This window comes from Labeo rohita, chromosome 17 (genome assembly GCF_022985175.1).
Source record: "Labeo rohita strain BAU-BD-2019 chromosome 17, IGBB_LRoh.1.0, whole genome shotgun sequence".
Taxonomy (NCBI): Eukaryota; Metazoa; Chordata; class Actinopteri; order Cypriniformes; family Cyprinidae; genus Labeo; species Labeo rohita.
The window spans coordinates 16,794,258-16,821,223 of record NC_066885.1 but is presented as its reverse complement, the minus strand read 5'-3'; the positions used below and the strand labels follow the sequence as shown (position 1 = coordinate 16,821,223).

At 36.0% G+C, this 26,966-nt stretch overlaps 1 protein-coding gene across 2 annotated transcripts in view; it reads right to left on the bottom strand.

The window, feature by feature from the left end:
• grid1a (glutamate receptor, ionotropic, delta 1a) overlaps positions 1-26,966 on the bottom strand; it is a 315,412-nt gene that overhangs the window by 98,902 nt on the left and 189,544 nt on the right. For both annotated transcript variants that reach the window (XM_051133244.1, XM_051133243.1), the window contains exons 3-4: positions 23,730-24,014; positions 1,248-1,453 (exon numbers count right to left, since the gene is read on the bottom strand). In XM_051133244.1, the coding sequence (XP_050989201.1) occupies positions 1,248-1,453; positions 23,730-24,014 (491 nt within the window). The remainder of the gene's footprint in view (positions 1-1,247; positions 1,454-23,729; positions 24,015-26,966) is intronic.

Genomic DNA, 26,966 nt, shown 5'->3' with positions numbered 1-26,966 from the left:
GAAACTGCAATGGACCCCACTGATCCCCTCTGAAGTCCACTATATGGAGAAAAATCCTGTAGTGTTTTCCTCAAAAACCTCAATTTCTTTTTGACTAAAGAAAGAAAGGCATAAAGATCTTAAGTGACATGGAAGTGAATAAATTATTAGGAAATTTGAATTCAGGAGAGAACTAATCCTTTAACTTAAGCTAATCATAACCCTAAGATATAGAATTTTTTTTTAATATATATATATATATATATATATATATATATATAATAATCAATTATATGATATAATTTTATATTATTATTATAATATATTATTATTAACATAAATACATTATTTTTTAGAAAAATATTAGTATTGTAATATAACTAATATTACAATTAATATAAAATGTATATAAAATTTAATCATATTATGATTAAAAATAGAAGGAGAGAGAGAAAGAGAGAGAGAACAAGGGTGGAAAAAATATACTATAAAATATAAAAAAGACATTAAAAATAAAGGTTATACTATATATTATATAAAGTTATATTTTATATATAACAAATATATTATATATATGTCTCATACATTACACATGAACACATATAATATGTACATATTTTATTATTAATAAAGTATATATGTGACCCTGGACCACAAAACCAGTCTTAAGTCGCTGGGGTATATTTGTAGCAATAGCCAAAAATGCATTATATGGGTCAAAATTATAGATTTTTCTTTTATGCCAAAAATCATTAGGAAATTACGTAAAGATTCATGTTCCATGAAGATATTTTGTAAATTTCCTACTGTAAATATATCAAAACGTAATTTTTGGTTAGTAATATTTTGCAAAGAACTTAATCTGGTAAACTTTAAAGGTGATTTTCTCAATATTTAGATTTTTAATGCACCCTCAGATTCCATATACTGAAACAGTTGTATCTTGGCCAAATATTGTTCTATCCTAACAAACCATACATCGATGGAAAGCTTATTTATTCAGATTTCAGATGATGTATAAATCTCAATTTAGAAAAATTGACACTTATGAATGGTTTTGTGGTCCAGGGTCACATATTATAAAAATACATTTACTTCATTCATTCCTAAATATATACATCATTCATAAATTGATTTTCCCTCTGACAAAGTCCTCAAAGTAAGGCTTTGTAAGGCAGAAATACTCTCAAACACATCCAAATATATCTAAGTTATACTATTTAACTACACACGCATTGCTTCCAAACTGCTCTCACAATAACACCTACCTGGTGTATGAAGACCTGGGCAGTGCGAGGACTGAGCAGAAGAATGGCTCGTCTGAGCGTGTCCCGGTAACGGTTGAGCTCCTCCATCCTCATCGTGCTGAACAGGGTGGAAAAGACCTTTGTCACATTCCGGTCAACCTGCTGTAGAGACACGTCCAAACCCATTCGAGACGCCTGGTCCAGAAACCCACGCAGACCCCGCACATCTGAAAGAGACAGAGTGTGTGGAAAAGCAAAAGATGGCGGTTAAAATCCAAGACTCGTGTGCAGACAGCTATTTTATATTAGAACAGTATTTAAGAGTAAGTGTGAGATGAAAATAGATCAAATATAGACTAAATATTCAATTTGAGATTAGAGGTTTCCAGAGAGAATAACTTCATTCCTAATTGTAGATTTCATTCAGAGAAATGATGTTGAAAGGGGTAGTAAGATCTGTGAAACTATCAAATTTTTTCCACATTAAGAAAGAAGGTCATGCGGGTTTAGAACAAAATGAGAGTGAGTAAATGAGAGATTTTTCTTTTTCCCCCCATCAACTATCCCTTTAACTTGTGAAAATAACGTCTCTGCTCATTGCTCTGGAGATTCGAGGAGTCTAGGAGAAAAAATCCTGTTTTCTTGCCCCTTTGCACATCACGGCTGTCAAGTCACGTCGTGTTCTGTCTACTGAAGTGGTTGTTCGATGGCATAATCGCCTGGCATGGAGTTTCCTAACATCTACTCACAGAAAGGACACAAGAACCGTCTCCTAAGAGGGTCAAGACGTGCGAACGAGGCTTCAAGGACTAATTAAAGCTATACAGAGCAATCATAAAAATGCACACATACTTCAACTTAACTTTTACATTTATGGTCTTCACTTCGAGCTGTAATTAAATTTTCATAGCATGACATTGAGGCAGTCAAAAAATGTTGTGAAGAGCTATAACTTGTCTGCATCTTTTATATTTTCACTTTCTTCCTGTATTCACTGTTTGAAATAAAAACAAAGCAGAAGAAACAGAATACTTTCAAGAACCTGTCAAAGTAAGGGAGCAATATAGTTAGATAAAAAGCATTATGAGGAGCAGAAAACGTTTGGCCCATCTGCAGATTTCAGGGTGTTAACAGAAGATTTATCTCATCTGCAAACAAATCTGAATCAGTCTTTTAGTATAATCTAGTTATTCTCAACTAGATTTGCTTCAAGACTCATGCTGCATCTGAATACACAGTAGCATGCAAAAGTTTGGGAACCCCTTGCAGAATCTGTGAAAATTCTTACATTTACATTGTTACATTGCAGATTCTTACATTTTCCAGCATCTTTTGCATATTTGAACCCTTTCCAGGAGTGACTGTATGATTTTGAGATCCATCTTTTCACACTAAGGACAACTGAGGGACTCAAACACAACTATTAAAAAAAGTTCAAACATTCACTGATGCTCCAGAAAGAAAACACGATGCATTAGGAGCCGGGGGGTGAAAACTTTTGAACTGGATAAAGATGTCCACATTTTTCTTATTTTATCGAAATATAATTTTTTTCCATTTAGTAGTGCCCTTCGGAAGCAACAGAAGATACTTGCATGTTTCCCAGAAGACAAATTAAGTACAATTTACCTTGATCTTCAAATTCAAAAAGTTTTCACCCCTTAATGCATCGTGTTTCCTTCTGGAGCATCAGTGAATATTTGAACCTTTTTTAATAGTTGTGTTTGAGTCCCTCAACTGTCCTCAGTTTGAAAAGATGGATCTCAAAATCATAGTCACTGCTGGAAAGAGTTCAAAAATGATCATTTCTGCTATTTTCTGTCTTGTGTACTATATGTAAATATCTTTTATGTAAAATATCTTGCTTAGGACAGTACGAAATACAAAATAACGTGCAATTTGTATGACCTCTCTTATTTTGTTAAAATTTGTCACATTTTCACAGATTGTGCAAGGGGTTCCCAAACTTTCGCATGCCACTATACTATACAATAGCTATAAAAGAATAGTATGTCCGAATTCACAGTACTCAAATAACAGTAGCCGAAACATTCCCACATGAAGTGTTTCACAATGGTTAAGTACAAAGCATGAATGAATGACAATCTCCTTTTCTTTTCCTCTAATTTATCTATTATTATTTTTTAATTTCCTGTCCCATATCATGTCCTGCATCAGCGGTGTAAGATCATTCTTTGTTAAAAAATAATTAGTAAACATATTTTCACATGATCAGACATAACATAAACAAATTGCCTGTCCTTTTGTCCATGTCTGACATCAAGTCTATCTTTTTCCTTCAGGCATATTTATATTCAGACAACCACACAGTCCAGTTTTCAGGGTTATACTGCAACACAGGAAAGCTAATCAGGCATCAAGAATGATCAAACACCTTATTATTTTGTGCGTACGTGAGTGTGTACTTGATATACTTTATCATAACTCACCCTCTGTGCAATGCGGCATGCCACAAGCTACAAACTGTTTCCATGACAACTGACCATCAAAACAGATTGCTTGCCCCACACCGGCCTCGGTGCGCTCTCAAAACAACATCCAATGAGAAAGTCTAATCGTTTGGGCACTTGCAAAGAACTAAAATGCAGGTAGGTATAAATACACTAATGAAAAGCCTTTCAGCATCACTTGCAATAATCTTAGTAAGCTTGTATTATTATTATTTTTTATTTAAATCTTTTTAATTCAAAAGTCTGCAGGTTATCTTAGAGCATATTAGAATTTAAACACATGCCAAAAAGACAATGAAGCCTTAAAAAAATAAAAATACAGGTACTACCATGAATAATACGTATTACAGTTTTTCTCGATTGCTAAAACACTATAACCAGTCTTTTAAACTAAAATTTCAAAACCATAATGCCATTTTTCAAAAAGCACACCCATTTCCCTGAACTATAAACACTATTCCCCTACTTTAACACATGAGTCAGATTTGGTGAACTGTTACTGCAAAACTCTACACACAAATCCCTACATTTCTTAGTGCTTACCCCATGTGGTCATTTAGAAAGCACTAGTATTCAATATTGTTCACTCAAGTCTGCAAAGTTTGAGCTCAATTAGCACACAATTACCCAAGTGGAAACACTAGGAGTCAAAATTTATCACACACCAATCAGAACCTTCGATGGAGATAAAAGTGCCAAAGTCAGCTTACAGTTTGGTGCATTTCTCAGCTCAGAAATGAAATTCTCAAAACTACTTGTTCAACCTCCACATCATCTAGTCACTTGTGCACATCATAAAATGTTTCTAATTTTTTAAAAACAAATTGCGTTTGCTTTGGTATGTTCATGCAACTGATTATGCAACTGATTTGTCTGCGGTTTCCTACATTATCAGTTCCTATTGTCATGTTGCTCAAAATGTATTACATGTATATAGTTCTCTGTGCTATAGTCTTACCCCTCAAAATATCAAGTCATTAGCTCATGGAATATGTCTTTACAGTAAATGCTAAATTTTTGATCTAGTTGTCATAAACTGTCAAGCATATTCTACACATTTCTATTAGACTTTTTGTAAATTTGCCATGAATTGTTCAAGTGAATATTGACTTTCACTAATGTAGAAACTACAGATCAACCAATGATAAAGCAGTTCTCTGAAACAGCTCAAAGGTACATCTCAACATCTCATGAACCTTCAACTGGAAAGCATAAATAGACAGAGGACAACACAAGAGTTACAAATTCTGACAGTGGACTTTCTAATTTATATTTCCGCCTTTACTCTTATTTCTTTTTCTTTTCTATTTCACAGTGACTTTGTAATGTATTTGTATTTTATTTATTTATTTTTTTATCTATATATATATTTTTTTTTTTTTTGTCCGACGACTACTAAAATTGTAAGTGTGAATCCTATCCGGTCTTTTTCAGTCATAAACCCTGCATACAGTAATGTGAAATTTCGAAGAGGAAGAGTAGGAGGTAAAAGAGAAAGAGGATGAGACGAAGGAGGAGGAGGATGACAACAACATGGAAGAGAAATAGGAAGGGCAAGGGCAAGAAAACAAGCAGTCTCATATATTTTAGTTGATGCATGCCAGGGTTGGATCAGGCTTGCAAGAGTGCTATTTTTTTACCAGCAGTTTTACCACTGCTGCCTGTCCAGGGCCAATTTAGTCTGTGATGTTGAGGAGGTTCTTTGGCCTGTTCCAGACCAAAGACAGGATGCTGGGGCAGAACAATTATTTTTGTTGTCTACAGTACAATAAATTAGGGATTAAAACACTTGCAAATGCATACATTTGTTGTGTTCATCATGAATTTTTTTTTTTTTTTTTTTTCAAGCAACACTTGTTACCAGTTTTCGTAGTATTGTTTTGAATTGATCTCATCAGTGTGTAAAACTGTGTTGTAGTGTGTGTGTTTTTGAGGGTTTGTGTGTCATGTCTAAGAGAAAAGTTTGTTTTTTTCAGCAAGATTGAATTGTTTTGAGTGGAGAGCTTCATTTTGACCTGAATATAGTAAGTTCGGGGAATTGAGTTAGAAGTTACGGATTTGTGTCTAGAGTTTTGCAAAACCGAGGCATAATTTCAAGAAATGTGTTTAAGCAATTGAGAAAAACTGTATTATTATTATTATTAGGTATAACATTTTTAAATAATATTATTAAATAAATATTATTATTATATAAAAATTATAGTAGAAGAAGGAGACATTTTCTTTTATGACGCAAGAACATGTAACATTTAGAAAATAAATTAGTGAACAGATGAATTACAGTTTTTCTCGATTGCTAAAACACTATAACCAGTCTTTTAAACTAAAATTTCAAAACCATAATGCCATTTTTCAAAAAGCACACCCATTTCCCTGAACTATAAACACTATTCCCCTACTTTAACACATGAGTCAGATTTGTGAACTGTTACTGCAAAACTCTACACACAAATCCCTACATTTCTTAGTGCTTACCCCATGTGGTCATTTAGAAAGCACTAGTATTCAATATTGTTCACTAAAGTCTGCAAAGTTTGAGCTCAATTAGCACACAATTACCCAAGTGGAAACACTAGGAGTCAAAATTTATCACACACCAATCAGAACCTTCGATGGAGATAAAAGGGCCAAAGTCAGCTTACAGTTAGGTGCATTTCTCAGATCAGAAATGAAATTCTCAAAACTACTTGTTCAACCTCCACATCATCTAGTCACTTGTGCACATCATAAAATTTTTCTAATTTTTTAAAAACAAATTGCGTTTGCTTTGGTATGTTCATGCAACTGATTATGCAACTGATTTGTCTGCGGTTTCCTACATTATCAGTTCCTATTGTTATGTTGCTCAAAATGTATTACATGTATATAGTTCTCTGTGCTATAGTCTTACCCCTCAAAATATCAAGTCATTAGCTCATGGAATATGTCTTTACAGTAAATGCTAAATTTTTGATCTAGTTGTCATAAACTGTCAAGCATATTCTACACATTTCTATTAGACCTTTTGTAAATTTGCCATGAATTGTTCAAGTGAATATTGACTTTCACTAATGTAGAAACTACAGATCAACCAATGATAAAGCAGTTCTCTGAAACAGCTCAAAGGTACATCTCAACATCTCATGAACCTTCAACTAGAAAGCACATATAGACAGAGGACAACACAAGAGTTACAAATTCTGACAGTGGACTTTCTAATTTATATTTCCGCCTTTACTCTTTTTTTTTTTCTTTTCTATTTCACAGTGACTTTGTAATGTATTTGTGTTTTATTTATTTCTTTTTTTTTTTATATATATATATATATTTTTTTTTGTCAGACGACTACTAAAATTGTAAGTGTGAATCCTATCCGGTCTTTTTCAGTCATAAACCCCGCATACAGTAATGTGAAATTTCGAAGAGGAAGAGTAGGAGGTAAAAGAGAAAGAGGATGAGACGAAGGAGGAGGATGATGACAACAACATGGAAGAGAAATAGGAAGGGCAAGGGCAAGAAAACAAGCAGTCTCATATATTTTAGTTGATGCATGCCAGGGTTGGATCAGGCTTGCAAGAGGATTTTACCACTGCTGCCTGTCCAGGGCCAATTTAGTCTGTGATGTTGAGGAGGTTCTTTGGCCTGTTCCAGACCAAAGACAGGATGCTGGGGCAGAACAATTATTGTTGTTGTCTACAGTACAATAAATTAAGGATTAAAACACTTGCAAATGCATACATTTGTTGTGTTCATCATGTGAATTTTTTTTTTTCAAGCAACACTTGTTACCAGTTTTCGTAGTATTGTTTTGAATTGATCTCATCAGTGTGTAAAACTGTGTTGTAGTGTGTGTGTTTTTGAGGGTTTGTGTGTCATGTCTGAGAACAAAGTTTGTTTTTTTCAGCAAGATTGAATTGTTTTGAGTGGAGAGCTTCATTTTGACCTGAATATAGTAAGTTCGGGGAATTGAGTTAGAAGTTACGGATTTGTGTTTAGAGTTTTGAAAAAGCGAGGCATAATTTCAAGAAATGTGTTTAAGCAATTGAGAAAAACTGTAATATCTCCTCAGCCAACAGAGACAAAATGTAATGAAGCATGTGCTAGAAAAACTAAACAAAACAAAATCTCTGATGCTTCATGATAACAGGTCAATTTAACCTACATACAGGTGGTTGACTGGTACTAGATTTAAATACATTAGTAGTGCTTTTAGTAGACTTTTGGTATTCACTAGTACTGAGCAGCAGCACACAATCACTTCAAGCAGCTGTTATTTTTCTAGATGTTTTAGAAATAAATTTGACAGTTTAAGAGTAGCACTAAAGCATGCTTGCTACATTAAAAGAGCCCAATGGAGAACAAAAGCTAGATATAGCCTTGAAGCTATTAGCTAAGAAGTTTAGTTCATTGTAAATGTTACTTCACACTGCTATGAGCTGATTAATGAAGTTCAACAAATACATCAAGATTAATTGTACTGGAACTTTTGAATATGCTTAAGATATTTAACTTATCTCATTGATTGAATAACTAAATCTATATATATTTGCAAGAATTAAATATTTTACAGATTTTAAATCAGTTCATACACCAGTGAGCCATTACATTATGACTGCTCCCAGCCTAGAGGAATGAATGTGCCTGGCAACCGTATGGTTATACAGAGAGCAGTATAGGGAGAGTGGGTGAGTTGATACAGTTTTTACTTTCAGTGCATTTAAAGTGAACACATAGCAGTAATGGGTCTTAAATAACTTAAATATGTACATACATTTCAGTATGTGGTGCATCCTTGGGAATAATTATTTTGGATGTAAAAATAGCCTGCTTTCAAAATATGGCTTTCCCCAGTGAGGGGTAAATTGAGCCTAGGGAGAGGGTAAGCTGAGCCACATGGAGTTAAACTGTGCCACTTACTTACTTACTTACGCTGAAGTAAAACTGATCATTTTCAGCTCATGGTATATCAAAGGAAGAGAAATTTAATAAAAAATGACTTCTTAACATCTTAATATGAGCTTTGTGATGTACTGGCCATTCATCTAGGGAGTTTCTCCACCTGTGGCTCAAGATGCCGGGTTAGGATCCAGCTCCCCACAACCCAAATAAGGACAAAAAGGTTTGGATAATGAAATGGATGGATGGATGTCTTCTTAAAAGTTTTATTTAAAGATACAGTTCACAACTTTGAAGGCATTTTTTAAATTATTTTTAAAATTCAGAGCAAAATAAAAGTTCAAATTGAAGAATTAAAAAAAAAAATCCAATTAACCTTACAGAATTGGGTTAATAGTATGTCTCACTTATAAAGGGTTGCAGGGAAATACTGTTTCTTAAAATTGGCTGATTTTCATCATCAACAACACAAGGGGTGAGCCACTGGCTCAACTTACCCCCAGGACTTCTGGCACAAATTACCTACCAATTTAACAAACTTGTATCATCCAGCAGCTTAGAGCTAACATCATGCTGACAGTATAGCCTCATATAACTTCCTAAAGCAGCACAAAAACATGTGATTTTTTTTTCAGATTTGTCTGTAATTGTTCAGACACAAGATGAGCGAGTTTTTTGAACTTAAAGGAGAAGTCTACTTCCAAAACATTGATTCACATATAATGTACTCAGCCCCTTGTCATCCAAGATGTTCATGTCTTTCTTTCTTCAGTCCTAAAGAAATTATGATTTTTGAGGAAAACATTTCAGCATTTTTCTCCATAATGGACTGCTACGGTGCCCCCATTTTGAACTTCCAAAATGCAGTTTAAATGCGGCTTCAAACAATCCCAAATGCGGTTGTAAACGATCCCAGCTGAGAAAGAAGGGTCTTATCTAGCGAAACAATCGGTTATTTTCATTAAAAAAATACAATTAAATACTTTTTAATCTCAAACGCTTGTCTTGCCTTACTCTCCCTGAACTCTGTGTATTCTGGCTCAAGACAGTTAGGGTATGTTGAAAAACTCAGATCGTATTTTCTACCTCAACTTCAAAAATCATTTCATCCTACATCACTGCAGAAGTACTGACCCAGTCTTTGTAAAGTGAACATGCAAAAAAGATCAACCTTTAACAAAAAAGGTAAAACAGCGATATAGGATGATTTTGAAGTTGAGGGAGAACATGAGATGGGAGTTTTTCGACATACCCTAACTGTCATGAACCGGAACAAAAACAGTCCAGGCAAGATAAGACAAGATGATTGTTTGCTATTAAAAAGTAAATAAATTGTATTATTTTTATGAAAATAACTAGATAACTAGATGCTAGATAAGACTTGGCTGGGATTGTTTACAACTGATGGCACTGCACCTCGAAACTTCAATCACGGAAACGGCGTGCTTGTTGGATTGTTCATGTGCCGCTGTAGTGAATATGTATCAAAAGTGGTGGACAGATGGCCAAATGACAAACCATCATCCAGCCACGGGCCGTCCGCAGCTCGTTGATGCCTAAGGGGAAGCAGAGACTGTCACGCATTGTTCACAGCAACCGCAGGGCCACAGTGCGATAAATCATTAGTAGCTACAACAGAGATGACTAGGGCAATGTGTCGCAGCACACAGATCATCGCAGGCTTACCACCCAGCCAGGTTCCCATGCTAACTGCGTGGCATTGCCAACAACACAAGAAATAGGCCCAAGATCATCAAGATTGAACTGTATGATGATTGGAAGAACGTAACCTGTTCCGACAAATCAAGATTCCTGGTGCATCACGTTGATGGCCGAGCGAAGACAGAACATAGATTATCACCTGGATGCACTGTTGGGTGGACACAGACCGGTTATGCTGTGGGCAATGTTTTCTTGGGACACTTTAGGCCACATTATCCCAATAGCACAATTCCTGACACCTGTCAGGTACCCGAACACCGCTGCAAACCAAGTGCACCCATTCATGGCAACTGTGTTCCCTGCCGGTAATGGCCAGTACCAACAGGATAATGTGCCACGCCACACTGCCAGAATTGTTAAAAAGCGGTTTGAGGAACATGGTGAATTTCTGTTAATGCCCTGGCCTCCAAATTCACCCAGTCAAACATTTGTGGTTTGACTTGGAAAAGCGAGTTTGAGCTACATCACCATCACTCCACAATGTATGAGGAACTAGAGCTGCTGTTGATATTATGGTACCCCAGGAGACCTATTGGCACCTCACTGAATCAACGCCACAGTTTTATGGGCAAAAGGAGGTCCAACAGGTTATTAGGTAGGTGGTCAAAATGTAGTGGCTCATATATCTCAGTCTCTATGGGAATGTGAAGCACACTTTATAAATGAACACCTATGATTACTAATGAGGTAAAAATCATACATCACTTAATCACCAAATTCAATCAGTGAATGTCATACTATGCTCCTTGATTGTTTTTAATGACATTAATGTGACTCAAGAGTGACCCGTCGACATTCCCTACACACAAACACACACAATAGTTAAATTTCCCCAAACTCTCACAGAGATTAGTTTCGCCATACCATTGTAATTCAATTATCACAGCTGCAGCTATAAACTAAAGAAAAAAAACTGACTCTCGAGGAGACAGTTTTAGAAATATATAATAAATGTGGAAAGAAAGGGCTGAGAGAAGTCTTTTGAGAAACAAATTGGATTTGCTTAAAGAGTGTAATTATATATCTAAAGGCACATACAAACTGCCGTCTCACTGGGCAAGAACACACGAGTGAAGGAGGTTGGAGGGAATCAATGGAGCTCAAACAACGAATGGTTTGGCGTTCATCTGTTTCTTTCTTTGTAATGAAAATAATGGATTGATTTATTTTATTGAAAATAAAATAAAAACAAGGCTTGCTCTTGAATATAGAGCTTCATCTAGATTAAAGCAGCGTAATGTTGTGCAACAAATGTACATCCATATAATGATGCAATCAGCAAGGTCTTGAATACAACAAATCTATCTTGTCAAGAACTGAAGTTTGATAAAAGCAGCATGCTGCTCAGAAAAATGAATTTGTAGGTCTATTACTGAAGATTAAGATCAGTTAAGCAACAAGGACTATGTAGCAGATCGAAATTACTTCAGCATTTCTTAATAACCAGTTCAGTATTTTATAAATGCATCTTCACAAGATGAAGTACACTGTGATTAATGGACCTCAGGATGCTTGGTCTTTGCATTAAAGTTCATCGTAAACAACCTTTCGAAAGATGTGTTTAATTGGTTTTGCATAGGGTTAGCGGTTATGAAACCTCATCATTTGATCCACTACAAAGGCACCTGGACAGTTGCTAGGAGATGGTAAAATCATTTCATCTGTGGTTTCTTTTTATGATTCTCTTTGTGTCTCAATCCACCGGCCTGCAGTACAGAGTTTGAGTATTGCTCATGAAGACCATGGGGAGCACTCTTCCTGGAAAGACTTAAAATCCTGATGTCCTATTACAGTTTTTCTCAATTGCTAAAACACTATAACTAGTCTTTTGAACTAAAATTTCAAAACCATAATGCCATTTTTCAAAAAGCACACCCATTTCCCTGAACTATAAACACTATTCCCCTGCTTTAACACATGAGTCAGATTTGGTGAACTGTTACTGCAAAACTCTACACACAAATCCCTACATTTCTCAGTGCTTACACCATGTGATCATTTAGAAAGCACTAGCATTCAATATTGTTCACTCGAGTCTGCAAAGTTTGAGCTCAATTAGCACACAATTACCCAAGTGGAAACACTAGGAGTCAAAATCTATCACACACCAATCAGAACCTTCGATGGAGATAAAAGTGCCAAAGTCAGCTTAGTTTGGTGCATTTCTCAGATCAGAAATGAAATTCTCAAAACTACTTGTTCAACCTCCACATCATCTAGTCACTTGTGCACATTGTGCAATTTTTTTTTTTTTTAACAAGTTGCGTTTGCTTTGGTATATTCATGCAGCTGATTATGCAACTGATTTGTCTGCGGTTTTCATGTTGCTATAGTCTTTCCCCTCAAAACATCAAGTCATTAGCTCATTGTATATGTCTTTGCAGTAAATGCTACATTTTTGATCTAGCTGTCAAGCATATTCTACACATTTCTATTAGACTTTTTGTAAATTTGCCATGAATTGTTCAAGTGAATACTGACTTTCACTAATGTAGAGACTACAGATCAACCGATGATAAAGCAGTTCTCTGTAATAGCTCAAAGGTACATCTCAACATCTCATGAACCTTCAGTTGGGAAGCATATATAGACAGAGGACAACACAAGAGTTACAAATTCTGGACTTTCTAATTTATATTTCGGCCTTTGCCCATATTTCTCTTTTCTATTTCACAATGACTTTGTAATGTATTTATATTTTATTTTTTTTTTTTTTTATGTTGATTTTTTTTTTTTTGTCAGACCACTAGTAAAAGTGTAACCGTGTATCCTATCTGGTCTTTTTCAATCAATATCCCGCATACAGTAATATGCAATTTCGAAGACAAAGAATAGGAGGTGAAAGAGGAAGAGGAGGAGAAGAAGGAGGAGGACGACGACAACAACATGGAAGAAATAGGAAGGGCAAGGGCAAGAAAACAAGCAGTCTTCTATATTTTAGCTGATGCGTGCCAGGGTTGTAACCAATTAGAGTGTGATGTTGAGGAGGTTGTTTGGCCTGTCCCAGACCAAAGACATGGATGCTGGGGTAGAATAATTATTTTTGTTGTTGTTTGCTGTTTTGTGCTGTACTCTACAGTACAATAAATTAAGGATTAAAACACTTGCAAATGCATACATTTGTTGTATTCATCATTTTTTTTTTCCAAGCAACAGTTATTACCAGTTTTCGTAGTATTGTTTTCAACTGATCTCATCAGTGTGTAAAACTGTGTTGTAGTGTGTGTGTTTTTGAGGGTTTGTGTGTCATGTCTAAGAGAAAAGTTTGTTTTTTTCAGCAAGATTGAGTTGTTTTGAGTGGAGAGCTTCATTTTGACCTGAATATAGTAAGTTCGGAGAATTGAGTTAGAAGTTACGGATTTGTGTTTAGAGTTTCGCAAAAGCGAGGCATAAATTTCAAGAAATGTGTTTAAGCAATTGAGAAAAACTGTAAACGAGAGGGGGTTTGGTTGACATGCTGTTGATTGGGTCCACGTGACAGCATTGCAGAATCTTCACAGTCCTGGAGACGGCTGTTCACTTAACTGTCTCTGCCCAGAGACATACCCTGAATGTAAAACGCCGCTGAGTTTCCCTCTTCCTCTGTCTCGCTTACAGATCGGTATCTCATTGTCTTGAAGAGGGAGCCAATTAAGGAAACTTCATCATCCTCTTGTTCAAAAGCAGCAAATTATGACACAAACTCTATTATTACCCCGATGTTCTGACATAAGAAAGAGACCTCAGCATAAATCACTGCAGTTGACCAGAAGAGCACATCCAGAGCAAATAATATGCCTTTCATAAATCTGTCCAACGATGTATGATCTATTTCTCTCTTCCCATATATATACACATAGCCTACATGTCAAAACAAGACATGTTTAAAAACTGTTCAAACTCTAAGGCAGAAGTCATCATTAGACAAACGACAGATTGCCTGTGTGCATGTAAGAGTGCAAATGATATCACTTCTCAGAACAGGTGGTGCAGTAGGTGAAAGATGCTATCAGTTCTACACTGGTGAATAAAGCAAAAGGACACATTACTCAGCGGCATGCTAAAAAAAAGGACACTCGTAAACACTGGGGCTGCTCAGCTAAAACCAAAACATCAATTAAACTGAGAACTCGCTTACAAAACCAACTTTCACAGGCCTGTGGGCCATCTTACTGTTGTTTATAAATTTAATAACACAAAAAGTTCAACATTAAGATGTTTTATAGACTCACTTTATGGAGGTTGAACGTACACAAAAATAGTGTAAAAGAGGGGTTCAGGCAGCTCAAGTGAGAATCAGCTGCCAAGAAAATGACACTCCCACACCAAAGTTAGTAATAATCCAAGATTGCACAGAAGTTGACTGATGCCAACAACAAAATAGTCACAGTTAAAAACAAACAAACAAACACATTCGTCTTTCATTAGCATAGCTGAAAAGACTACCTGAAAAACACACTTGAGTAAAAGTACAGATCCCTTACAGTGAAAATGACTCCATTACCACCATTTTCAATAGGGGGCATCAGATTCCCATCTTCCAAGTTGGTATGATTTTTTAGGGTCTACAACATAATTTGGTTCAAATTCCTTAATGTTCATATAAAACAACAGCTTTTTACCTTGTTAAAAACAGCTCTGTTCACAGCGAGCCATTTCAATGTACGTCTCTTTAAATGATAATGAGCTACTCCTGGAGAAAATGGGTAATTTTGATCATCTGAAAGCTGAATAAATTAATGTATTTCCATTGATGGCCGAGATACAACTATTTGAAAATCTGGAATCTGAGGGTGCAAAAAAATCAAAATATTGAGAAATCGCCTTTAAAGGGGTCATCGGATGGCCATTTTCCACAAGTTGATATGATTCTTCAGGGTCTTAATTACAGTTTTTCTTGATTGCTAAAACACTACAACCAGTCTTTTGAACTAAAATTTCAAAACCATAATGCCATTTTTCAAAAAGCACACCCATTTCCCTGAACTATAAACACTATTCCCCTGCTTTAACACATGAGTCAGATTTGGTGAACTGTTACTGCAAAACTCTACACACAAATCCCTACATTTCTCAGTGCTTACACCATGTGATCATTTAGAAAGCACTAGCATTCAATATTGTTCACTCGAGTCTGCAAAGTTTGAGCTCAATTAGCACACAATTACCCAAGTGGAAACACTAGGAGTCAAAATCTATCACACACCAATCAGAACCTTCGATGGAGATAAAAGTGCCAAAGTCAGCTTAGTTTGGTGCATTTCTCAGATCAGAAATGAAATTCTCAAAACTACTTGTTCAACCTCCACATCATCTAGTCACTTGTGCACATTGTGCAATTTTTTTTTAACAAGTTGCGTTTGCTTTGGTATATTCATGCAGCTGATTATGCAACTGATTTGTCTGCGGTTTTCATGTTGCTATAGTCTTTCCCCTCAAAACATCAAGTCATTAGCTCATTGTATATGTCTTTGCAGTAAATGCTACATTTTTGATCTAGCTGTCAAGCATATTCTACACATTTCTATTAGACTTTTTGTAAATTTGCCATGAATTGTTCAAGTGAATACTGACTTTCACTAATGTAGAGACTACAGATCAACCGATGATAAAGCAGTTCTCTGTAATAGCTCAAAGGTACATCTCAACATCTCATGAACCTTCAGTTGGGAAGCATATATAGACAGAGGACAACACAAGAGTTACAAATTCTGGACTTTCTAATTTATATTTTGGCCTTTGCCCATATTTCTCTTTTCTATTTCACAATGATTTTGTAATGTATTTATATTTTATTTTTTTTTTTTTTATGTTGATTTTTTTTTGTCAGACCACTAGTAAAAGTGTAACTGTGTATCCTATCTGGTCTTTTTCAATCAATATCCCGCATACAGTAATATGCAATTTTGAAGACAAAGAATAGGAGGTGAAAGAGGAAGAGGAGGAGAAGAAGGAGGAGGACGACGACAACAACATGGAAGAGAAATAGGAAGGGCAAGGGCAAGAAAACAAGCAGTCTTCTATATTTTAGCTGATGCGTGCCAGGGTTATAACCAATTAGAGTGTGATGTTGAGGAGGTTGTTTGGCCTGTCCCAGACCAAAGACATGGATGCTGGGGTAGAATAATTATTTTTGTTGTTGTTTGCTGTTTTGTGCTGTACTCTACAGTACAATAAATTAAGGATTAAAACACTTGCAAATGCATACATTTGTTGTATTCATCATTTTTTTTTCCCAAGCAACAGTTATTACCAGTTTTCGTAGTATTGTTTTCAATTGATCTCATCAGTGTGTAAAACTGTGTTGTAGTGTGTGTGTTTTTGAGGGTTTGTGTGTCATGTCTAAGAGAAAAGTTTGTTTTTTTCAGCAAGATTGAGTTGTTTTGAGTGGAGAGCTTCATTTTGACCTGAATATAGTAAGTTCGGAGAATTGAGTTAGAAGTTACGGATTTGTGTTTAGAGTTTCGCAAAAGCGAGGCATAATTTCAAGAAATGTGTTTAAGCAATTGAGAAAAATTGTAAAAGTCTTAATTAAAAGTAGATACAAATTCTCAATGGTTGTGTAAAACAACACCCTTTTTACCTTGCCAAAATAAGCTCTGCAAAAATCATCTCATTCTGGTCGAGGCTTGAACACATTAATGTTCAAACAACATGTAAAAGTGAACTTAGCATCCGATGACCCCTTTAAAGTTGTTCAAATGAAGTTTTTTAAGTTTTGATATATTTACAGTATTACATTTACAAAATATCTTCATGGAACATGATTTTAATTAATGATTTTTTGCATAAAAGAAAAATTGATCATTTTGACCCATACAATGTATTTTTGGCTATTGCTACAAAGACTGGTTTTGTGGTCCACATTTATATGCAAACACCATCTAAAAGTGAATTTTGCATCCAATGTCTCCCTTTAGTAAAGTCTTAGAGTATCTAATTGTAACAGTACTTAAGTATTTTACTTGTATTGACTGTCGGCTCAAGATGCACTAGTCCTCAACACCCAGGAGACATATAACTAAAAAATAAGAAACCGTTAACTTGTGCAAAAGCAATCATGTTTATTTACCAAAATCAAAACTAGATACCTCAAAATTGCAATAAATCAAGGTTGTCACAACAGCCTCCTAAACGTCTACAAACATTCAAATCTCAATTAAGATGAAGTGCTCAGAACATTCATAAGCAAACCAACATCTCTTGAAATCCTCTCTTCAATATATTGACATATAAAATAAGTCAAATTAAATAGTCAACGCCTACTTGAACTGAACATGCTGGTTTCGGCCTTAACACCAGGTGGAGTCATGTCTTATTGTCATTTATGAATATCTTTCATACTTCATAAAACTACAAAGTAGCCAAAAAAATACTTAAGTACAGTAACTAATTACATTTATTCAAATACTTTACTCTACTGTTCATGAGATCATGGAAACTATTAACTTTGAGTTGAAAACCAGACTAATTAGCAAAATTAATTAGTCTGAAAGGTTACTACAGAAATGTCCTTCATTTTTCTGTTCACTCCAGTGAACAGATAAATAATGTTAACTTCAAATGCTATGAAAGCTTTTCACGCAGCAATCCGTCAAGGCTGTTTACTTGTCCTTCTAAAAATAATAGCCTGAAATGCAGTTGACTAGTATAACTGAGTAAATCAATGCAAATAATGAGTTACTGCAATACTATTCAAACAGACATAATTAGTGATAAAATGTTATAAAATGTTAAAATTAGCAATGAGAGAGTCGTGCTACAACAAACTTTATAGGGCACTCCAACATTCAAAACTAAATCCATTTTAAAATGTCCTGGTATTGACTACAGACCAATCAGCCAAACAGGGGTAACTTTCTGTACTTTATCTGGCAGTACGAAAAAATTGGCAAATACAGGTAATTTGCCACAGAAATGTTTTTTAATGTTTATGACTGTTATAGTGCCAACTGTGGTCCAATCTCTCCCTACAACTTTGCATGCTTGTTTAGAATCACCTGTCATGTGCGCTCACCAGGTTTTTTTCTTAGGTTTTATGGGCTTTTGGGCATTTTTGGACAGGTCCCATTTCTAAACGACCCCGTTATAGCTTCCCAAAGGGTAAATTTCAGAACTGCACTGCAGTGTTTTTCTCCAGATTAAGTGAAAAACCTACAACTAGTTATCAAAAGTAGGCTTTTTACATTTAACATTTAACAAATGCTGTGATTGACCGCAGTAGTTCTAGAAACAAAGTTGTTCGGAACGAGTTCGTCTATCATATGATATAATTGTCACGTGTCACGCCCTTGAAAAATGCGATATCACCACTCAGTGGCCAATTACATTTAAATGTCTCACAGACCTTTAGGGTCGTGAGTCAAACAGGCCCACCAGGTTTCATTCCTATCGACCTGCGTTAAGCTTGTCTAATAGGTGCTCAAAGTTCAGTTTTTTTAAGATACACAAATGTCAACAAGGTAGTACTTCGGATCAAGACCGTGCATACCGACTTTCATGTCGACAGGACAAACAGGTGCCGCGTTATGGCTGTTTTTATGTTCTTTCTCTCTTATAGCGCCACCAAGTGGCCAAGCTCCACAACTTTTTTCACATGACCTTAGATTCAGCTCTTACATACATGTTCTGTTTTCTTCTGTTTTAAAAAAAATTAAAGCTGTTTTAGTACAAGCGGCCCAGACCCATTCAAAAGTTTTGGCATCCCTTTGCGATGGAGAGTCGAAAGTTTTTTTTGTTAATTTTTGATATTCACTCTTCAGAGAATCTCCCTGCAGTGATTTGTTTCCCATCGGCCAAAAAACCTAGGACTAGTAAGAAGGTTTTTTCAAAAAACGCCAAAATTTTTGCCAGGGTGACGGACAAATTCACATACGCGTTTTGTCCGACCTGAGCCAAGGATTCCAACAACATAAGACACTTGAGCCTGCGACAAATCGTTTAGGATTTATGAGCGATTTCGTAAATTTTATACCTGTAGCGCCCCCCCCATCAGGCCGATTAAGCCAAGCCTTGGTACGTTGTAGACTGTGTGAGTACTACTGTACCATCCCTGAATGTTTTAAGTCTCTACGACTTGTGGTTTAGTCTGCCCGATCAGTTTTACATGGAGATTGCTGATTCTTGGCCATTCTAACAATTACAACAGGGTTTCAGTGCTACGTGCTTGAACCCCTAAAAAAAAAAAAACAGAGGATGATTACATGCCTCTTCATAAAGTTCAGTTTAGTCTGATTGGCTCTTATTTCCCATATGTCCCATATGTGAGCTAAATACATAATCTGATTATATATCAGCCCTTGGTTTATGCTGTGTTGTTTAAGTGCAAAAGCAGACACCAGTAACATTTCTATCAGTGATTGAGGAGGAGGATGTTTACAAAGTGCTCAAGAGTGAGAAATGAGAGGAAGAGAGTGGGAAAAACCTATTAACTCAACTCAGATCGAGATTTATTGATGCATCAAGAGTTAGTTGTAAAGTCTTCTCACTTGATTCAAATATATGCAATTAGGTTTTAAGCCAAAGCTGGAATCTTAGAGTATTAATTGTATACAGATCCAAATATGACATTTATAAGAAGCCAAGCTTCATGCAGACACAATCTCTCTCTCACATCTAACACATGGGGACAAATTCACTAAACAGCCGAGCCACTTTTTTGGTATTTCAACCATCTGTATAGGAGTAACAGCTTGCTCAGATCAGTTTTTCCTGCTTTCAGATTTTGAGTATGTTTAACACACCTGCAGCCTGCGGTTTTCAATTTGTACTGCCAGTGTCCCTGCACCAGTGGAACAGAAGTGACGATAGCAGAACTGAGACTATCTCGGGTAAATTGTCTTTTCTCTCTTTTTCACGCAGGGTATCATAATGTAAGATCATTTACGCTCTGCCCCTTAAATGTCACTGCTTTTTATATGGTTTTAAACCACTCTCAATGCATTATCGTTAATATAGAATGTATTGTGCACATTGGCATATTTTATGAAATAATGGCTTTGTTAAAAAGTTAAACACAAAGGTGTAGATTTGCATATGAGCCCTTGGGACAAAATGCCACCACAGTCGTGACTGATTGTAATAGAAGAACAAATGACCATCAAAATGTCCCTTGTAATGTTAAATAAAACCTACAGCCTAACCGAGAAGCCTCTCATCGGTGTGTCTAGTATTTCAGGCCATAAGACACATCCAGAGTGATTGTTCTCCTGTAGGAGGGTGCCATGCTCAGTGCTGAGAGCTCTGCACCACCATCAATCATGTTTTATGCCTTGATTGGGGCTTTTCCTCTGACCTCTGCGATACGGTTTGAAGGATGTTACCTGCTCCAGGGTGTTTGGTGGTCTGACTCATCTCAGCCCATTGTCAGAACCCGCCTGAAGCCAAATTCAGTGGCGCATATAGCCTTAGCATAAATGCTGAGCTATTTCAAGCACAATGTAGCTGCATATTTTCTGAAAGAGATCTCAGCTATGTGGAGCACAAGGGAGCTCTGCTTTGACTAGGGGGATTAAAATGCCCCATCATGGCTCTGAGTTGCTTTTTATCCAGACCTTTGAATCCGTGATGGCAGCCTGTTAGCGCAGCAAACAACCCAAGGAGAGAGCTATGGGCTAAAGGGAGTTCCTTGGGATAATGGGGATTTTAAGAAGATAAGATGGGAGCAAAATAAAATTGGGCCTGCCTGCTTGTTATAAATTCTGTCATTGTTTATTTTTCCATACAGCAATGAAAAAAGCAAGGATGCCAACCTTTAAAAAAAAAAACATATGACAGCTTTGTGTGAGAACCATCAAATTTTACATGTTTTTTTAACTGCAAATCTTCCCTTTTAGCAAAGCTATTAGTAGATCATTATTTTTGTTTTCTTTGCTCACAAAAAATTATGGTTGAACCACTGATGTCACATGGACTGTTTTAACAATTACTGTCTACGCGGGGTCGTAAAGCTCTCAGGTTTCATCAAAAATATCTTAATTTGTGTTCTGAAGATGAATGGTCTTACGGGTTTGGAACAACATGAGGGTGAGTAATTAATGACCGAATTTTCATTTTTGGGTGAACTATCTCTTTAAAAAGACTCAAAGGACCAATTAATTCACTAATCAAACTGTGATATTTTTTTCTCATAAAGCTATAGGGTGGATTTTATATGACCATTTTGTTTGCTCCTCTAACCAAGATATCATGGCTTTTTTAGCTTTGAAATACACAGCAGTGCAGTTTGCCGTTATGCTGCTTTACGTTCATATTGCAACTGCATGACGAAAAAAGCTACCAGTGCATTGCTTCAAAATGTCTCTTTTTTCATTGTGCAGAAAGTCATGTCGATTTGGAAACAGAGGGTGAGGACATTTTATTTTTGGGTGATCGATCCCTTAAAAAGGCAAGCTAAATAAACCAAGAAAGTCCTTTGTTAAAATTCTTTCTTACAGAGCCTGCGGCACTGCAGAGGAGACTCTTACAGTTTAAGTGTTAATTGGTGTCAGTTGTAAGTACAAAGAATTTTTATGAGGGAGCTTTATGCTTGACCTTCTCCAACAAGATCTCAAAATTTATTGTGTTGTTTTCAGGAAACAATATACCCCACACTTAAGCCTGAACAGCCAACTTACAGTTAAAGCTGCAGAACTAAAGACCTTATTAATGTAAACTGCAAATACTGTAGAAACACTTGTCAGCAGATTCTGGGAATGCTCAAACCCATAAATACATTTTATTGTCAGACAGGACAAGAAAACAGAGAAGAATAATTACCAGCTAATGTGCTTTGAGCCTGGTATTATCTTAGGGGCAGGTTAGGTTTTAGCGAAAACCAAGATTGAGACCAGAGAGTGTTGTAACAGGGTGAGTTGCATCATCCTCAGTTTGCTCATTCAGAAATGAGCTAGAGGGGTGAAATTATGATTGTTCATGTCTACCACCCTCCTGAGGGAACAGTCCTAAGGATTAAGGTTTTCAATGTTTATCTGCTGGTTTAAATGAATGTTTCCTATATGTTTCATCTGTAAGATTTGACCAAAAAAAAACAATAATAACTATAATTTGAAATTACTGTTTTCTTTTTTTAAATAAATATTTCAAATTAATTTTATTCCTACAATGACAAAGCTAGTCTTTAGTGTCATAGGATACTTCAGAAATCAATATGCTAATTTGGTGCTCAAGAAACATTTCTTATTATCATCAATGCTGACAAAAGATGCTTACATTTTTTGTGAAATTTTTATTTTATTTTTATTTTTATTTTTTCAGGATTCATTGGCCACATTCAGACTAAGGGCCAAAGTGGCCATTTTTTCCTTTTCTTTAAAAACAAACAAACAAACAAACAAACAAAAACGTACTGAACCCAAACCTTTAAACACTATCAGACTGAAAGAGGTTTGTTTAAAAGGTTAGTTGATGCAAAAAATTTATATTCTGTCATTAATTACTCACCTTCATGTAGTTCCAAACCCGTAAGACCTTCGTTCATCTTCATACCACAAATTAAGATATTTTAGATCAAATCCGAGAGCTTTCTGACCCTGCATAGACAGCAATGCAACTGGCACGTTCAAACCCAGAAAGGTAGTAAGGACATGGTATTCTCTTCAATGCATGTCGAAGACTGACACAGAAGAAGTGAAAGCTTCATAAAATTTTATTCGTAGCTTCATAAAACTAAGGTTGAACCACTGATGACAAATGGACTATTTTAACGATGTCCTTATCACTTTTCTGTGACTTGAACATGGTAGTTGCATTGCTGTCTATGCAAGATTGGATTTCATCAAAAATCTTTGATCTTAATTTATGTTCTGAAGATGAATGAAGGTCTTATATGTTTGGAACAACATGAGGGTTAGTAATTAATGACAGAACTTAATTTTTGAGAGAACTATCACTTTAAGGTTATGATGTACTGTTAGGGTAAAACTAAATGGTTAAGAGCAATTCTCAATCTTGGTTACATTAGGTTACTTTTTGAGAAATGAGGTTAAAATTAGTCTTTAATATTACAATGGAGGTCTGGCATAAACACAGGTCTGGATTGACAGCCAGACTCAATTCCCATAGAGCTGTGCATCACTGACTCAGTGAAGGAATCAGAAAGGTTTTCAAGTTCATTTTATATATCTTAAAAGTTTTATGGCTTTCAAAACACTACTATGCTGGAGCTAGTTAACAACTGACAGTCTGCCTTTTAGTCTGTCCGAGTCCAGCTGCTCACATCAAATTTTAACTTAAGAGGTGATGTCTTTGTACTATTTTTTTGAAGCATTGCTCATGGACTGCATAATGTTTTTTTGGTTTGAAAAGTTCAAAGGGTTATGCACCAAAATATCATATTGAACTGTGAACTCCAGCTCGTGTCACAAACTGTCTCCCTTTACATCAGAGTCACTCCTTCCCTCAACCAGCCTCCCAACTGGAGATGGGCGTCATAAAGGTTCACCCATACGTCACTCACCGTACTCGCTGTCATAGAAAACGATGAACTTGTGCCAGCGGAGCTCAGAGACGAGTGTGATCATGACATCATTAAGACGCACAGGAGGGCGTGCGGCCAACGTGTAGCGCTCTCCGTCGGGGCTGGGATTGAGCTGACACTCGGCACGGGGTGTGCCGTCTCCGTTCCTCTGAATGAAGAGGTGAGGAATGTGCATGGCATCCGTGAGAGACTGTAGCGCATTGGCTGCAGCACATCCCGTCGATGACACCAAAGCCAGTATCCCCTGATTCATGAGCTCACAGGCTAGAAAATGAAAGAGAAGAAAAAACAGCTAGTTAGGTTTGAGATTAGATTGTCCAGGTGTCATAAGCACTACTTTACGACAGTTAAGCACATTGACCATTACAGAACTTATGGTCCATTTTCATCAACCAGCGGCAATTAATGCAGCAAATGTCAGGGTGATCCCGCAGAGAACAGGTGGGATAATGTGTCCAGATTTCACAGGGCAAATGTAATTCTCTTTAGTGTATTGCCATATGCTGCTAATTTATTGCCTCTGTTAAACACCAGTGTTACAATTTCTCAAGGAAATCTAGTTAAAGTGGACATAAATAATTTATGAGATATGACATTTTATAGATGTTGCCATCTGAGTGCCGCAGGTTAGGAAACATACACTTATATATACAGTTACCCTTGTTTTTTACAATGATAAAAAGTGGATTTCAAATCCAAGGCTGTTCTAGGGTGCATATCTGACAATGTGCCTATATTAAAAAGGGCACTGTGGCATAGAAAAATGGTAGTAATATTCCCAGCTTTGTACACTGGAGGATTGTTTCCCCGTAGTGTATGATTACAGCACAAAATCATTACATTTATGCACAAATGCATCTTGGATAAGAGGCATAAAATATGCTAAAGAACATTTGACTTCATTCTTCATTTAAATACATTTATTTCCCATTCTTTTCTCCTATTTATTCAAATCAAAAGTAGTTAGAGCACTCTGTTGTTTTTATTTGCATTGTAATAAATATTTTATCATAGATTCCAAAATGGGAGACTGTAAATTAATTTTGTCTGTGACAGCAAAAAAAGTTTTACGACTGCAGGAGCTGGAAAATCAATTATTAATAAAACCAAAACAGCATTCAAAATGCACCAAGCCCACTATACGGAGAGCGGCTAATGGAGGTGGAATTATTCTCTGAGTAAAAAAATAAAACCCAGTCATTTCTGTAACTTTCGCACAATAACTGTTTATCCACGTGTCCCCAGAGAGGCTGTGTGCTAGATTCATTTCAACAGACCCTGGCTTCAGATTGGCTGAGCACAAAGGTTTTAAAGAACAGATCTTTAAAGACATAGGTAGATCAATGGATTACAAATCCCAGTGAAAATTAGAGGAAACACAATGATTTTTTTTTTTTTATGCAAAGAAACTAATTACTTTTTTCTTAGAAGCTGAGCAAATAATTTTGCACAAAGCCAACAGAGAAAATACCGAGTAAACATCTGAACAAACACACTTTAAATTGTTATTCCAGTGGATGGATCCACCTTAATTGAATACAAAATACCCGAAAACACTAAGAGTCCCCTAATAGGCTTTACATATAGGCTGCTGAACACAATCCAAAATCCAACATTAAGGTTTGCCCAAACATTAAGTTGAAAAATTAGCTTTTAGAAACATTGACCTTGAACAAACAACTGAAAAACTCCAAAAAACAGAAGCTCTTCACAATAGTACAAACAAGCTGCAAGTTCTGCAAGTTATGAAAATCACATGAATGGGGCTGTCACTAATGATTATTTTGGTAATCGAGTAATCGATTGATTATTCTGGCGATTAATTACTTATACATATTATAGTGGCAATAAAAATAGACCTAAGCAGTCAATAGCCTTTAAAATTACATACATATATAATATAAATGAGCCAACAATAATTGGTTAAAATAATGTGTCAAAAGCAAGTAAGAATATGGTTTTATTTAACAAAACATTAAAGGAGAAGTCCACTTCCAAAACAAAGAGTTACATATAATGTTTTCTCCCCCTTGTCATCCAAGATGTTCATGTCTTTCATTCTTCAGTCGTAAAGAAGTTATGTTTTTTGAGTAAAACATTTCAGCATTTTTCTCCATATAGTGGACTGGTATGGTGCCCCTATTTTGAACTTCCAAAATGCAGTTTAAATGTGGCTTCAAACGATCCCAAATGCGGTTGTAAACGATTCCAGCTGAGGAAGAGGGGTCTTATCTAGCCAAATGATTGATTATTTTCATTAAAAAAAAAAATACAATTCAGATACTTTTTAATCTCAAACACTCGTCTTGCTTTTCTCTCCATGAACTCTGTGTATTCTGGCTCAAGACAGTTAGGGTATGTCGAAAAACTCCAACTGTACTCCAACTTCAAAAATCAATTCAAGTACCGACCCAGTCTTTGCAAAGTGAACATGCAAAGAAGATCAAACACCCCTAACAAAAAAGGTAAAACAGCGATATAGGGTGATTTTGAAGTTGAGGGAGAACTTGAGATGGGAGTTTTTTGACATACCCTAACTGTCATGAACCCGAACAAAAACAGTCCAAGCACAAGACGAGCGTTTGGCATTAAAAAGTATATAAATTGTATTATTTTAATGAAAACAACCGATCGTTTTGCTAGATAAGACCCTTCTTTCTCAGCTAGGATTGTTTACAACTGCATTTGGGATCGTTTGAAGCCGCATTTAAACTGTATTTTGGAAGTTCAAAATCGGGGCACCATAGCAGTCCATTATATGGAGAAAAATGCTGAAACGTTTTCCTCAAAAAAACATAATTTCTTTACGACTAAAGAAAGAAAGACATGAACATCTTGGACGACAAGGGGGTGAGTAAATTATTTGTAAATTGTTGTTCTGGAAGTGGAGTTCTCCTTTAAAATACATTATAAACAATAAAACTAACGTGAATTATACATAAAAAAAATGACTGCAGAGGGCGCCAACGGCCTGACGATTGTTTTAACATTAATCGTTGACGTTAAACCTGTTTCATATCGACTAAACCACATTTAATTCAAATGTCCACTTAATCTTTAAAACTTGGCCATTTCTTTACGACAAAAATGCTACAGCCACTGTCATTTCTTGAATATGTGGACATCAATACGTGTAAACTCAAGAGTGAGCGTTTACACTTTTATTGAAGTCGCGATGTATTCTCCTGTGTTTGAGTAGGTTTATAAATGACTTAC